This window comes from Symsagittifera roscoffensis, chromosome 1, assembly GCF_963678635.1.
Source record: "Symsagittifera roscoffensis chromosome 1, txSymRosc1.1, whole genome shotgun sequence".
Classification (NCBI taxonomy): domain Eukaryota; kingdom Metazoa; phylum Xenacoelomorpha; order Acoela; family Convolutidae; genus Symsagittifera; species Symsagittifera roscoffensis.
In genome coordinates, this window is record NC_087062.1 from 44838964 (window position 1) to 44854408 (window position 15445).

Genomic DNA, 15445 nt, shown 5'->3' on the forward strand with positions numbered 1-15445 from the left:
ATAAATCTTGAAAGGCTGTCTGAACATTCAGGGCTTCGCCCTGATACGAGCACTCTTGTTTCAATTCAAGTTTTCAGAATTGAGTTAGGAAACATTTCACATGCTTTATCATTTTAACTTGTATATAACGTAAAATAAATCCCTCAAATTATAGGATACAGTTATTCAAACTTTTATACTCTCCTTTTTACTTTTATATCCACCCATTAAAATTTATATGCCTTATAACTACTTTTCTAACTCTGAGGCAGATCGAAAAGATCTATGGTATAAAATGAGACTAAAAACGTTACTTAAAATTACTAGGAAAAACAAGATACGATATATGACCGTGCCTTATTGTTCCGACTTTCGTAATGAAATCAACGGATTATTTGTGCTCGGGGTGGGTTTTTTTCTTCAGACAAATTTCAAATTTCTAACTAGACATTTTGACAAATTTTTTTATCATTCGAAAGCTATTGTTGTCTTGAGCCTAAATTTGAAAAGACATCTCACCTGTGATCATTTTTTGTAAAATTATGGGGGTTTAAAGATAACCATTTTGGCCGATTTGGGACAATTAACGCGCGATATATTTCGCGCTACTTACGCGTAAGCGGAGACTTAATCCTTTTTAAAAACCTTTCCAAATTGGTTAAAGGAACCTTTTATGCCATAATTTATTTGTTAATAGGAGCAAAACTTATCACTTTGGACTTAATATGGCGTGTGGGAGGATGTTTTTACAAAAGTTTTCCATTTTTTTAAATTTAGTTTTGTTACATTTAAATTTTTCATGTTATTGCTGCTCCATAGAACTTAAAAGGCAATCGGAACATTCAGGGCTTTGCCCTGATTTGAGCGGTCTTGCTTCTCTTAGTGAGCTACCGGCCCCACCAAAATGACTATTGTGTTGGACATTGCAGATCCGGGAGTAATAATTAGAGTCGGCAGTGATAGCGTGAGTGATGACTACATCATACATACCTGTGGTCTTGTCCAGTATCTCGAAGTAGGTGGGGTCTGGAGGAGACTGTTCAGTGATTGTGTATCTCAGGTCGGCCGACAGGTCGTCGCTAGGTGTAGCCGAGAGAGTAGCGAGAGTAGTGCTGGTGGCCGTGTTTTCTGCCATCGAGTAGTCCCTGCAATTTCACTTTTTGAATAATCAATAGTTCAATTTCACTTTTTGATTCGAGCTACACGACTTAATTTATGAAAAAAATAATAATGTTTTATTTGCTCTGAGAAATAAAACTGGTTTTCATTAAATGTTAGTTCAGCCTTGCTAATTTTTGTATCTTAGGATAGGAAAGAGCCAAATCGCTTAGCATTTATATGTACAGTATAAATATGTGGACATAAATTTTCTCCTACCATACAGATGCTGGCACCCAGGTTGGAGCTTCATCGTTGACATTGACAATGGTAACAGCCAGAGTGGCAGTGGCATAGGCTGGCCTGTCTCCAGTCTCGTCCTTAACTACCACTACCACATCCACTGAAGTGAGGGGCTCCTCGTAGTCCAGGGGGGCTATCTGGAACACCTCCCCACTCAGCCTGTCTATTGCGAAGTAGTTGTTCACACTGTCCAGTTCAAAGTAGATCTAAAATATTGTAATACCTTTAGATCTGTGGGGGATGTTTCATTAGTTGTTTATTTTAAAATAAATTCGTAAACAGGTACGACTTTTTGGTACGAATTATCTCTCAATTTCCACTGTATTTTGTTAGTGTACAAAAAACATTTCTTCCATTGTTCTTTTGAAGTTTTCAAATTTCTATTCTCGAAGATTTATAAACACTCCAGATTAACTGCTGTATATTTAAAGATGGTACCTGCCCATCGCCCGTGACGTCTGAATCGGCATCAGTTGCGACAACGGTGAATATCGCAGCCCCGCCCACAATAGGCGTGTTCTCCGGAATAGACACAGCTCCTGGCAGATTCACAAACACAGGTGCGAATTCATTCACAGCATTAGTCACATACGGGAAACTGTAAACATTTGTCAATTTCGAGTCTGAAACTTGCAGTTCTAGAATTGAGAACTGGGCGTCTTCAGCGTCAACGTCAATGTCTTTCGCTAGATCCACGTCAATCGAACAAGTCGCAGCGCTTATCAGAGTACAAGTTGCGGGTGTGAGTGTGAACAAAGTGGAATCGGTGTTTCCGATGAATGAAAGTGTGATCACTTGGTTCAGAGCGGCAGTTGCGTCTCCATCTTGGCATGTTAGGGCTCCAATGGTGGTTCCTGAGGTGGTTCCGTCATCGATGATTCCTAGAGGCGCGTTGGTGGCGTCGTAAGCAAATGTGCATGTCGGTTTGATGTCATTAACGTTGGTGTATTCAATGTCGCGCTGAACACATGAGAAGTTTGTGTATGTATTAAACTCCTGAGAGAATCCTTTAATTCAATTTAATTAACTAGATTTAGAAAAACAGCTGTTGATTGTAAAGTATGATAAGCTATTGATGCATTCACAAAAAGCATTTATGAACTCAGGATACTATTGCACTACTTTGGGCTAAACTATTTTCTCAACCTAATACTCATTTTATCAGGCCCACCATGATCCGTGCTGGTTGCTTGAGGGTGCATTGAGGCAACATTACCCAGCACAGAAAAATAGCCAAAAAATGCACGTAGATCTTAACCAGGAGCACAACAGCGATTTTACGCGAAGAGCTGAAGAGCTCGTATTCTGGCCCTTTCCTTGTGGATGAGCCGTCATAACAACTTAACAAGTTACATAATGAAAATATTTGTGGTAAATAGCGCAAAAATTGTAGATTTACTACCCCAATGAAGTGTTTGATTGTGACTTAAAATGATCAAACCCTTGTAGCAACATTTGAAGAGTACGCATACATTTTAGACTTGAAATGAATAAGTGTTTCATACCTGTACTATGATAGAAGTTCCCGGGCCATCAGATACTTCAAAATCCACCGTCACGGGATTAGTCAGAGCCGCATTTTCAAAATCGACCGCCTCAGCCAGGAAAAATACACCTGTTTTGGGGTCAATTGCTATTTTGCCATTACTCCCAGTCACTGTATAAGTCAGTTGTCCGTTCGCAGTTTCATCCCCGTCCGGGTCATGACAGGACATCTGTCCCAGAATCGTATTCACACTTGTAGCCTCCGAGATGAACAAATTAGTAGTCGGAAACGCCGTGCAGTTTATAGTTGCGTCGTTAACACTCGTGACAATGACCAAGATCCAGACTTCAGCTGTGTTTCCATCATCGTCCTCGGCTGTTACAACGAGGTTGTAAGAGCTCTTCACTGATGAGTCAAAAGCGGCATTGGCAGATGATTTGAGTTGACCGGTGCCCGATCCCGATACTACCTCGAAGTTCGGGTCACCTTGGGTCAGTGTGTAGGTCAAAGTGTCACCATCGGGGTCAACGCAGTTCAGGTCAGTTATCAAAACTGTCGCTGCGGCTAGAAAAATAAACATATTCCCCAGCCAACTGATTTTGAAATTTTGCACACTTCGTTTTCAGGTTAAAGAATTGAATATTACAATTCAAGAATACATAGATATTAATATTAGAATATCTAACTTAATATTAGAGTTTAATAATACATCGATTTTAATATTAGAGTTTCTAACTTAAAATTAGAATGTAATAATACTTTAATAGTTAATAGGCAGAATTTACTTCTTATAGAGCTTCTTATGATTCTTTTACAAACTCAAAGTTCAGAGTTTTGCGATGACGCAGTTTCCACGTTATTTTACACTGGCTAATTGAAAAAGTTGCACTAAATTTGGTGCTCGTCACTTCTAAGTCAGATAAAAACTTAAACTTTTTTGAACCTTGTGTCTCAGCAATAGTCTTCTGCAGTGACTCCGGATCACAAGCTGGTAGCCCCTCTGAGTCGACAGTGATGGTGAAAGTGGCGTCTGGGTCACTCACCACTCCGGCATTGTCACTCAACTGCAGAATCAAATCACAAGAGGCGTAGGTCATCAGGGATCCAATGACGTAGACATCCTCGGCTTCGATATCCAGAATGAAGGGACAAGGAGTCACGGCAACCGCGTCTGAAAAATTTCTTCAATTCAGAGCTCCAAATATTATCCAAACAAATTGAGTTACTTCGAATAGTTTTAGTAAATTTAATGTCATCAAAAATGTGGCGGGTGATTCTGTTTTTGTTTTACGATGGTTGATTTAGACTCAAACAGGAATACTAGCAAAGTGAAATATGTTAAATTAGTAGTAACTTGCTTCAAGGGAACGTTTCAATATAATTATACTTTGAAAAATATAATGTTTTTGTAAAGAGACAGCAATAGTAAACATACCACATTGACACTGAGTAACAGCCATGGATCCATACGCGTGTGGGTTATCCGGATCAGTGGCCAGATACCCGTCCGGATCAGTGTAGTCGAAGCTGCTCGGGTTCGGAGTGACGAGGGATCCGAATGCAATATCACTAGCCACAGTTGCGGTGTAGGTGGTGGTGGTCCACACTGGTTTTCCATCCTGAGCAGGGACAACTGTGACTATGACTGTGAAGTAGAGGTCGTGGGAGGCCAGAGGTCCCTCGTCTGTCTCGTACACTCTGACCACCAGCTCGAAGTTCCGCTCTGCCCCCTCATAGTCCACTGAAACAGTTGACTAAAGTTTTCTTTCATTCCGGCGGGGTTTTCTTAACAGGTTCAAGTAATTTGAAGTTTCAAGATAATAATCATAGCTGCAACAATCTTTAGTCTTTGTAAAGGTACACGTTTATAAGTATGGTCCCAGTCAAAAGCTCATTTGAAAGTTTGGTCCCGGCAGAACACTTGAAATCTCTTTGAAGTACTTCAAATGGATGAAATTAAAAAAACTGGCAGCTTTTCTTTGTTAGATTTACCACCAAAGTTTTCTATCAAATCAAATTATCACTGGTAAAACTTAAAAACTAACGCTTTCTAATTTTCTGTATGACTTTATATGGGAACAAAAGTAGTTTTTCGGGACAATACTTCTAACCGAGGTTCTTAAGCGAGGTACTTCCGAGGTACTTCTAACCGAGGCATGTAGTCAATTGAAAAGATCAATTCATTATTGTCTTTTTCGAATACTTTCGGCTCTTAAAATGGTATGCCATTTTTTATAAACCTCCTAGCCCACTACCTTGCGAACCAAAGGCATACCCAAATCTGTCAAACTTCTTGAATTCCATAATGTGTCTAGTTTATTAACTAATTGATAATAATAAATAGTTAATAACAATATTTAGAACTCTAGCTAGAACTTACACAGATGTGCCAGCTGTAGATCATTGGCCACCATTGCGAAGTACTGGTCTCCACTCCCAGTGCCAACAGCCCCGGACACAATCTCCGCAGCCCACGCCTGCCCACCCCCGAAGTCCACATCGTCACACACGGAGAAGTCCACAAGAGAAGTCGTCACAGCTGCAGTGGTGCAAAAGTTTCTCATTACAGTACATGATTGCCAAAAATTGACACTTTTATGCATATCCGTTTTTGGAATGCTCTCAGCCCAAAAATTAACCAAAAGAACTGCACGTGTCTTGAGTAGGGACACAACAGGAGTTCTCCCAAAAGAGTTGAACAGCTCGTACGTTGGTCATTTTCCTTGTGAATAAATGGATGGCATTCCTGGATTGGCGAAAAACAACTTTGTTCCCGGATAGTCGCAAACTTATTGAACTTACCGGTTGGAGTGTGCCTGATCAATATTTGCGCGGCGCTGAGAGTTCGGTTCAGCTATTCAGGTCGGGATTTGCCTGGTCACTAATCATTTTTCAAGCCATTCTTTGATTAGTTTTTGGCTATCCGGGAACCAAACATACTTTTTTAAGCTATCCGCGAAGGCAGATCTGTAGGAAAACCGCAAAAACTGGTAATATTGAATTGAATACAAAGGACAACATTAAAACCAGAATGTAATATGAATCAAGAGTAGCTATACGGGCTGTGCAGCCCAACAAGTTGCACCCCTAGAGAACCTAAACAATTATTGAAGAACAAATAAGTTTAAACATGCGTACTAATTTAAACCGAAATGTCTATTAACACCTTGTAATCTTTAACATACAATGAGTCAACAAGTTGTTTTTGTTCCGACTTTCGATACGAAAGTAACGGAATATTTGTGCTCGGGGTGGGTTTTTTTTTTCTTCAGACAAATTTCGACTTTTTAACTAGCCATTTTTGACGGAATTTTTATATCATTCAAAAGATATTGTTGTCCTGAGCTTAAATTTGAAAATATATTTCACCTGTGATCATTTTTCGTAAAGTTATGAGGGTTTGAAGATTGCCATTTTGGCCATTTTGACCAATTTGGGACGAATAACGCGCGATATAATTCGCGCTATTAACGCGTAAGCGGAGGTTTAATCCGTCTTATAAATCGTTCCAAATTGGTTTAACGAAGCTTATTTGTCATAATTGATTTGTTACAAGGAACGAAATCTCTCTTTTTGTACTTAATATGGCATGTGGGGAGATGATTTTCATTAAAATTTTCAAATTTTAGAAGAAAAAAAATCATTTTTTTTATTTCATTTAATTTTTTAATTGTTATTACTGCTGCTCCATAAACCTTAAAAGGCAGTCGGAACATTCATGGCTTCGCCCTGATACGAGTCTTGTTTATATTTCAAATCCTAATTTTTTTGTGAAGGATTTCAAGTCAAAAGGAAGACGATTATTTTTTGAAAAAAATTGTGGCATTTGATTGTTTTAAAATCAACCAATTCTTGATTTCGCAAAAAAGGAATTATGTATAGTCCCGAATTCGAACAAAACTGCTCGTATCAGGGTGAAGCCCTGAATGTTCTGACTGCCTTTTAAGGTTTATGGAGCAGTAATAACATTAAAAAAATTCAATGAAATAAAACAAAATGAAAAAAAAGATTCTAAAATTTGAAAATTTTTATAAAAAATCATCACCCCACACGCCATATAAAGTACAAAAGGATAGATTTAGCTCCTTGTAACAAACCAATTATGGCAAATAGGCTTCTTTTAACCAATTTGGAACGATTTCTAAGATGGATTAACTCTCCGCTTACGCGTTAATAACGCGAAATATATCGCGCGTTAATTGTCCCAAATTGGCCAAAATGGCAATCTTTAAACCCCCGTAATTTTACGAAAAATGATCACAGGTGAAATAACTTTTCAAATTTGAGCTCAGGACAACAATACCTTTCGAATGATATTTAAAAAATCCGTCAAAAATGGCTAGGTAAAAAGTCGAAATTTGTCTGACGAAAAAAAAACCCACCCCGAGCACAAATATTCCGTTACTTTCGTATCGAAAGTCGGAACAATAACGTGTGAACTTTTTAATCACAGTGTTATTTTTTTCAGAAAACTGATAGGTCATGTATCCAATATCTGATTAACAGTTTCTGATGCAATTTGTTTCAAGAAGATATCATGAACAGTATCAATGTCATATGTCTAAAAAAAGGTACGATACGTGGTCAAACTTTCTTTTGAAAAAAATAGTGCGCAGCACCTTTTTTTGAGCTATCAAAATTTAATTGGTCTCATCTTTGAAAATTTTTCTGTAAAAAATGTTTCAGTGTTTTAAGCCCGGGCAGATCAGCAGTTCTTTCTAATGTATGAGACGAAGTTTTGTTTTCAAATTTCTCGCAAAAGGGTGTGGGAATAGTGATAAAAAACAATACTTGTGGTCTCGACTAAGTCCAGGAAAGTGTATTCTGGTATGCCTGCACAGACGGGTGGGTTGTCATTCACTTCGTCTATGACCACTGTGACTACCGCTTGTATTGCCGCATTACCAGCCCCATAGTTGTCAGCTGCATCAATCTGCAAAATTACATCATTCAGAAACAAAATCTTAAACTCACAAAATTTGAAAAATGCTTCAGGAGGAACGAAGAGAAAGTGATGGCTCAATTTTACATCACCATTTGACCAAAAATCTGTGAGCTCAGCTTTTGAGTTGAAATCTGCTCTGTTGAAAACTGCAATCTGGACGTATTACTGCGGCCAAACTTATGAAAGCAGATCACTGAATTTGCTTAGTAATAAAAAACCATTCCCTTCCCCCCTCCCCCCCAAAAAAAAATACGTAGATCTGGGATTCAAAAAGCATAGTAACCTTGAGCGTGACTGTTTGAGGGGGACTGGCCACTCCATCTATGTCAATCTGCTTGGCCAGGAAGACGGATCCAGTCATTGGGTCAACCACAAAGTAGCTCTCATCTGTAACAACACAGCACATACTAATCTTTATAACTGGTTTCTCACAACCCCTTTTTTGCAGATCTATCGAGTGCGCCTGTTCCAGCCGTTAATTGAAGTCACCGGCCGAAAAGTTGAAACATTTTGCATCGAACGGAGCATACAAACAAATGTTTTATTTCGCTCCGTTTTGTATAGTTGAAATCAAGAATGAATCTCTGAAGGCTGTAAGAGTTATATAGAAATTTCTAACCATGATAATTACACAGAGGCAAAGGTGCACTTCGCATACAAGCAAAAATATGACCGATAGCGTTACTGCGAAAAACTGAATGAGTAAAACTTTGAGTCTACAAACTTTTTTGAGTGACGTAAGCCAATTTGACGCACTAGCAGTACCAGTCGATTTGAAAAAAAAAATTACCAACGAATATGCCTCAATTTACAGAGCAGAAGCATTCTAGCTAGTAAACGAAAAAGCTCATTAAAAAACATCTAACCCTGCCCAGGTTTGAACTCTTTTATTTTGTTGCTGGTCTCCTTCCCTACCTCTACACTACAGATCCACGATACTTTGAAGCTTAAGTGAAGTGCTATTTGTAATTTAATAGTCTGTGTTAATATCCTTAACAATGGCTGTACTTAGGAGCTGGTTATTGGTCAAAATGAACTCTTTCGAAATGAACACCATTACGAGGCCAAACTGTTCACTGGATAGGCGCACAATTTTCTGTCTGTATGTTCCTGGATTCCAGAGACAAGTCTGTGAACATGTTAAAATTTTGTCGGAAGGATCAAAGGAAAGTAAAGAACAAAAAAAAATAAAGGTAGCGTCCTTGTTGCGGAATCCGCTTACAATACAACAAATGCTTAGTTTGCCCTCGTAATGACATTTTGTCGCAACATTATTTGCGTCGCAACAATGTTTGCGACTTAGGTTGGAAAAAAGAAAGTTCATTTTATAACACACGCTTTGCTTTTGTAATTACTAACAAAGCAACAAAATTGAATTCAAAGCTCAAATTAGAAAAAAATTCACCTGTGACCAGTTGTTGTAACATAAGTTATAGGAATTAGCAAGGCCCTGATCTAAATAGAATGCGTGTCGATTAGCACGCCCATTTATAACGTTATATTTTGAAGACTCACTATTTCACGTTTTGCTTACTCAAGTTTGCCGTTATGTGCTAATTTGGCGAAAGTAAAACTTTAACTCCACGGTTAAGTGGTCAAGTGGTCGACGAAATTATTTGAAATTTTAGGCTAATTTGTTTTTTGTCTGAATAGGCACCACCAAGTTGAAGCAATTAAAGCATACCAATAAGCAAACGTGCTAATCGATACGCCCCGTTGACCACAATAATTCAAAATTGGATCATAAACGCACGCTATATTTTGTCTGAATAAAGCGTGAACGGCAAGTTTAATCATTCCAAATAAGGTCGAGGCAAGCAATTTGATTTCAATATTACGTTACCAGAAGCAAAATATGTCAACTTATATAGCGTGTGAGGGCATAAAAACAAGGAATAAAACTGTTAAAAAAAACTTAAGTAACAATCAACATTTTTTCATTTTTTTCTTCAGTTTTTTTTCAGCAATTAAAACCAAAAAACTTTTCTATCGACACTGCAGGATAGGCAAAACAATTGAGGTTCAATCTAGCCTCAATTCAGTTCGAATTGAGGCTAGATATTTGGTCGTTTTAATTTTGAACGACTCTTTGGACATTTCACACTTTGATCTTGTCCAAAATGCATGTTTCCAAAAGTTTCTTTCCCCAAAACTATTTGATATGAATTAAGGGACAGTCGGAACATTCAGGGCTTTGCCCTGTTATACGAGCAGTCTTGTTTCAATTTTAAGATCATTTCAGAGGTCAGTAATTTTTAGTATCTACTGTACTAGTTCCTCTCCGAAGCGAATTCGTCATCAATTAATTAGATTTTTCAAAAATTAACCTTGAGGATAACTTAATATCAATTAATCAACAAAATTATATATCCAAAAAGTAAGCTCAGCATCAGGTTTGTTGATTTTTTTTGTTGAATACAAAAATAATTTTCAAAGTTTTTACATTTTTGGGATTGATGTAGATTTTTTTTGGTGTTGAGGAAAAGAGATTGACGGTTGATGCAATCTTTCTGTTAATAAGCAGTTCAAAACTTCCTGGTTTGTTTCTAATTTTCGAATAATTTTGTTTGAATGATGTTCTAAGTGTTGAGAAACTTACCTTTTATTACAAAAACATCATACTACAGCACAAATGCTAGAAAGGGGAAAAACGTGCAAACATTGCAGAAATTTTTGTAAAAATAGCCGGAGCTTTTTTAAAGCATTTTAGGAGAGCCCTCTAGCGTCGACTTAAAACATTAAGAAAATCAATTTCTGAATTAGATGCTTAAGTGGTGTTTTCGCTTACCGACACTGGGTAGAGTGAGAGAAGCTGCTTCTGTGAGAGTGTACTGTACACTGTCTCTGCTGAAGTCAAACTGCAGTACCACTCCGTCGTCATCAGTTGCTGTCATCTGGGTGAGGAAACTACCCACCTGCAAGTAAAAAAATATATATAGTTTTCTTGCAGTTCGGATAAAACACGTTTAAACAGATATTTTCTAGTTGACCAACAATAGGCCAGAGGCCAGCAATCGTGTGACTACTCATGTGCAATCGTTTGCAATCGTCAGCAAAAGCAATAGGCCAGAGGCCAGCAATCGTGTGACTACCAACAATCATCAGGACACTATCACTACCAATGAGCCACAACACACATGGTTTGGTATATCAAAATTTCTTATCAATTCTTTTTTAATTCAACAGGTACAGTTCTTGTATGCCTTCCCTCGTGAATTCTACCCTCTCGCAACCAAAAGGTGTTCGCCCTAGAATTTGCGGCTCGCTTTCCTTGAGTTTGGTTGTGGTGCTGAAAATTGTGATAAAATAGAGTACTTTTTAGTTTTTTAGAAAACATGGGAAAATGAAGTCGGACAACCTAAAAATGAAAAGCTCGGAGAAACTTTCAGCGCTCATTTTGATTCGCACCCCAGTTAATAAAAACTACTCCTCCTTCTGATTCTATCTCTATTTATCAGTTCTAGTTCACTGGTCTTTTTTTTAAATCTTTTCTAGTTCAAGATACTCAATAAAATGTTGAAGAAGATAAAAGGGGAATGTCATGTAGAAGCAGGATAGTACCTGAGTGGCCTCGCTGATCCTGACTGCGCTTGGGGCTGCAGTGATGGAGGGGGTGTTGTCGTTGAGGGGGGTGATGGAGACGTAGTAGTAGCTCCTCACCACATACTTCCCATCTGTCACTGCTATCGTCACTGTGTAGTGGTCCGACAGCAGTCTCGTCGCCACACTAGTGTCCAACTCCACATCTCGCAGCAGCTAGTACAAAATAAAATATACTATTTTATTCAGTAAACATCTCTTCACAGGCCTTCTTTTTTGCAATTGTCAAAAGTTTTCAAAAACAATCCATAAAAGGCAAAGCTTTAAGTATACTTTGCGGCTAGCAAATCCATGCCAATTTAAATTAGGGTGAAAACTTCTTTATTAAAATTACCGAGGAATTGAAGCTATGAGCTAAACTAAAAATTTCACTGCTACTGCAAGTATAAATTCCATGTTCCCGCTCAAGCGTGAACGTAAGCGAGAGTGTTGCTTCAATGCAGAAACTCCAAGAGAAACAGGATAGCAGTTCACTAATTGGAGCGACCAGATCAACTTGAATTAGACGAATTGACTGTAGAACACCGTAGAAAACTGAGTAAATTCGAGCTGGAAGGATCTGATTTGGTCGAGGATGTAGCTATAGGGCTAAAATAACGCGACCAAACTTTTGTAATTTCCAGACCATCGCGAGCGAAAATAGGTATTTTCAGATTGCTGCAACTGTAAAATAATTTTTCCAGACTTTACAGACTGAGGAGATGGTTGCCGCGCATTGCTAGATCAATTTATTTCAAATTGGTTACACATTTAATGTGGAACATTGCTCTGCGACAATTGTCGCTTTTTCATATGTTACAAGTTATTGCCTGCGACCAATTGTCGTTTGCAACGAGTTGTAGAACCGCCTCACACTAGATTTGTTTACATTATTTTGTAAAATTTGTAGGTGGAATGGAAAAAAAACTCAAACCTCAATCTTGTATGTTCCCACAGGGCCACAGGGCGTCACGAGAGTACAGGAGACGGCGAATATGTCAACATCTTCATCAGGGTAGACGGACTCAATGGACACCACTAGGTTCTCGGTCCCGTCTGCGTCATTCACGCTGAACGTATCCAGGTCTCCCGCCAAGGCACCCTCAACCAGCACTTTGCTCTTCGGTAAGGCTAAAAGTGGGCAGCCATTCTTGTTTAGTTGCGTATGTTGTTCATGGCAAATTATCAGCAAGATCTGTGACCTCGAACGCAGTAATCAATCAGTCGAAACAAAACTGAGAAAAAAAATTTGCTTTCATTGAATCCTTCAAATATTGAGCCAGATTATTTCGGGCACATTTTAAGCAAAAAACCTCAACTAGGAATTATATTTCAAATACTTATCCTTTCATGCAAAAAAGGGTGATCAACAATTGGGAACAAAAACATATTGAAAAAAAAAACAGAAAAAAAAACCTGAAGCAAAGCATAAGAAGCATGAAACTTCAGTTTGAGTTCATTTTAAACCCAAGAAACTTTAATTTTAGCTCATCTTTTAGTATCTTTGTTTTCATTAAGGTAACAGACTCGATTATTATGTGCAGAACTCATTAAAATTTTAAAAAACCCATCTTGGGAGAACACCAAAAAGGCCAGTTTGCTGTCTATCGAATGGTGTCTTCTTGAGCAAGCAACAAAGAATGCAGTAGATTTTCCGACTACAAAAAAAACTTTTATCAAAAACTCGTTATCACAAATCATGGATCCCGTATGCAATGCAGAATTGAATTCAGTTGACTGATTTTACAATTCAATAGCTCCTCTTTTAGTTTTTTTCTAATTCATAGAAACGATTAAACTAACTCAGACAGAAAAAGGAAAAATGAAAAACAATAAAATTTGAGCTCATTCCAGAGACATTTTTAAGAAATGTTTCGAAAAAGACAATCCTACCAGGGAATAGTGAGGACTAATTACCAGTGAAATCTTGACTGGTCTGAAAATCGAAAAAAAAAACAATCAAGCTAGTTTTTTGTCGTCTGAGTAATTTTTTTAAATTTTCTCCTGGAATCCGAAACACGGCTAATGGTATATGTAATGATACTAGACTTGACAAATAGGCCATAGTACCTCCAGAGTAACGCAGTGGGAACAGGAACAAAAGGAAAAGTGAAGAACTAGGAAAGAGTGGTGTTACTTGGCGTAGTGTCAGTAGCTGTGGTGAGATCTTTGAATTTGTATTTGGCCAGTGTGAAAGTGGGCACTTCGTCATTGGCATTGAGCACATTGATAGTGATGGTTGCAGTGGCAGCCGGGGGAGTCGCACTCCCGTCAGCTCTTTGCACTATCACCTCCAATGCGAAAGAGGTCTGGTCCTCGAAATCTAGAGGGTAGATGTTGTACAGGTAGCCTTCCAGGGGGTCAATTCCCCAGTAGTTTGCTGGAATACAGTAGATGGTTATCAAATAAATTTATCATTTGGGCCATGTTAGCATTACTTATAAACGTTCTGGTGCTAAAATTTTCTTTCCTCCTACTAATTAATTTAGGAATGCAACAAACTCAATAATTGAGAAATTTTTCAATGTCATGTAGCTCCCGAGTTATTTGGGTATTATTTATTTTTACCAAAAATTTCTTGGTGAAATCTGATCTTGAAACAAACAACAATAAAACTGTCCAAGATCAGAAAAAAAAATATTCATTTTTCTGAAATGTGATACACTAACATCCGGTGCCTGACATGGTCCACGTGTGTGGGTATTCATTGTTTGAGGCGTCCGAGTATCCCAGCACTGCCTGTGTGTCGATGCGGTATCCCACCTCAACATCCTCGCGTATGTTGCCGTACGTGCCGTCCGTCAGAGATATGGCCCCATTGCTGGTTGGGGTCACCTAATAAGGGGCAAACTTCATGGTTTTTTTCTACGGATATTTCAAGTGAATGATAAGTTTAGGGCGAAGAAAATGTTCAGAGTGTATTCTTAAATCTGCAGTGAAAAAGGGGCGCAATGGTCTAAGTTTAAATGATTCTGGAGTCTTCGATCGTTTTTGTAAGACTATGGGTAAGACGTTCGAGAACTTGCTTGCAAATTCACGATAACCATCAAAATTGTGTTGAACAGCATTAGATCTGAGTGTTTAGAAAAATTAGTGCAGAGCTTTGAGAACCAATACAGGCGTCTAAAAACGGAACTTTGAGGAAATAATCAATGGGTTTATAGCTCCATACTCACAACGCGTTTCAAATCGAATAGGAAATAGGTAAATACGAAATCGCTTGGATAATAAAAACTTGTTTGCTGTGCAATTTGCATTACAGCTTCGAAACGACTGAAAAGCGAAACTAGGCTTACAGAATTATCTTAATCAGATAAAAACTATTGAGTGTGAACGGAGGCTCCCTTTACCCTCTGAATCCAATATTAAATGATCGGGAATTTTTATTATTTTTTTTAGAAATCGTGATTTATTTTGACAAAAATTCAGACCAAATAACCTGCGGATCGTTTTTTGAAACGCTTTTTTTAAACAACAAATCCAAGCTCCATAGGCTTTAGTTTGTTTCAACAAACGCCAAATTGAAACCTAAAACATCAAAATAAAAAAAATACTGGTCTATCTACTGCCCACATGCCAAAGTTAAATATAGAGTGATATGATGTCTTATCCAATCAGCGTAATTTAACCTAATTTAATGGCCTCATTTCAATTTAAGTTGCTTGATTTGTCAATTTCGTTTGCCAATATAATCTAACCAAGCAAAATGACCAAAAATATAGGCTTCTAACTTTTTTTTAAATACGTATATTTCGAAGAACATTTATGAAAAATTTTACCAGATTAAATATGAAATAACATACTCTTACTCGACAAATGGGCCTTGTTTTAGGTAGATTCCTTGCACTTAAACTTCCTATTAAATAATAAACTGTTATTAGGCTAGTATACCAGTAACGATTGTTTTAAAACTGCATTAACAGCCATTAATTATTAGCCTGAAAGGTAATCATGAGACTTTCTGGTCCGTTCTCAGACTTCTTTGAGCGCAAATATTGAAATGTTTTCTCCATTATCTCACTCTTATTTTCCTCTGTACTGAGCAAAATGCACAA

General features: G+C 37.9%; 1 protein-coding gene across 1 annotated transcript in view; it reads right to left on the minus strand.

Moving 5' to 3' along the window:
• The window catches only part of LOC134857499 (cadherin-23-like), a 121666-nt gene that overhangs the window by 92858 nt on the left and 13363 nt on the right, over positions 1 to 15445 (minus strand). The window contains exons 6-19 of the mRNA XM_063873736.1: positions 14060 to 14225; positions 13528 to 13770; positions 12325 to 12521; positions 11373 to 11567; positions 10600 to 10726; positions 8095 to 8198; positions 7658 to 7799; positions 5247 to 5405; positions 4302 to 4607; positions 3810 to 4037; positions 2886 to 3430; positions 1819 to 2340; positions 1357 to 1586; positions 970 to 1124 (exon numbers count right to left, since the gene is read on the minus strand). Of these exons, the coding sequence (XP_063729806.1) occupies positions 970 to 1124; positions 1357 to 1586; positions 1819 to 2340; positions 2886 to 3430; positions 3810 to 4037; positions 4302 to 4607; positions 5247 to 5405; positions 7658 to 7799; positions 8095 to 8198; positions 10600 to 10726; positions 11373 to 11567; positions 12325 to 12521; positions 13528 to 13770; positions 14060 to 14225 (3319 nt within the window). The remainder of the gene's footprint in view (positions 1 to 969; positions 1125 to 1356; positions 1587 to 1818; positions 2341 to 2885; positions 3431 to 3809; positions 4038 to 4301; positions 4608 to 5246; positions 5406 to 7657; positions 7800 to 8094; positions 8199 to 10599; positions 10727 to 11372; positions 11568 to 12324; positions 12522 to 13527; positions 13771 to 14059; positions 14226 to 15445) is intronic.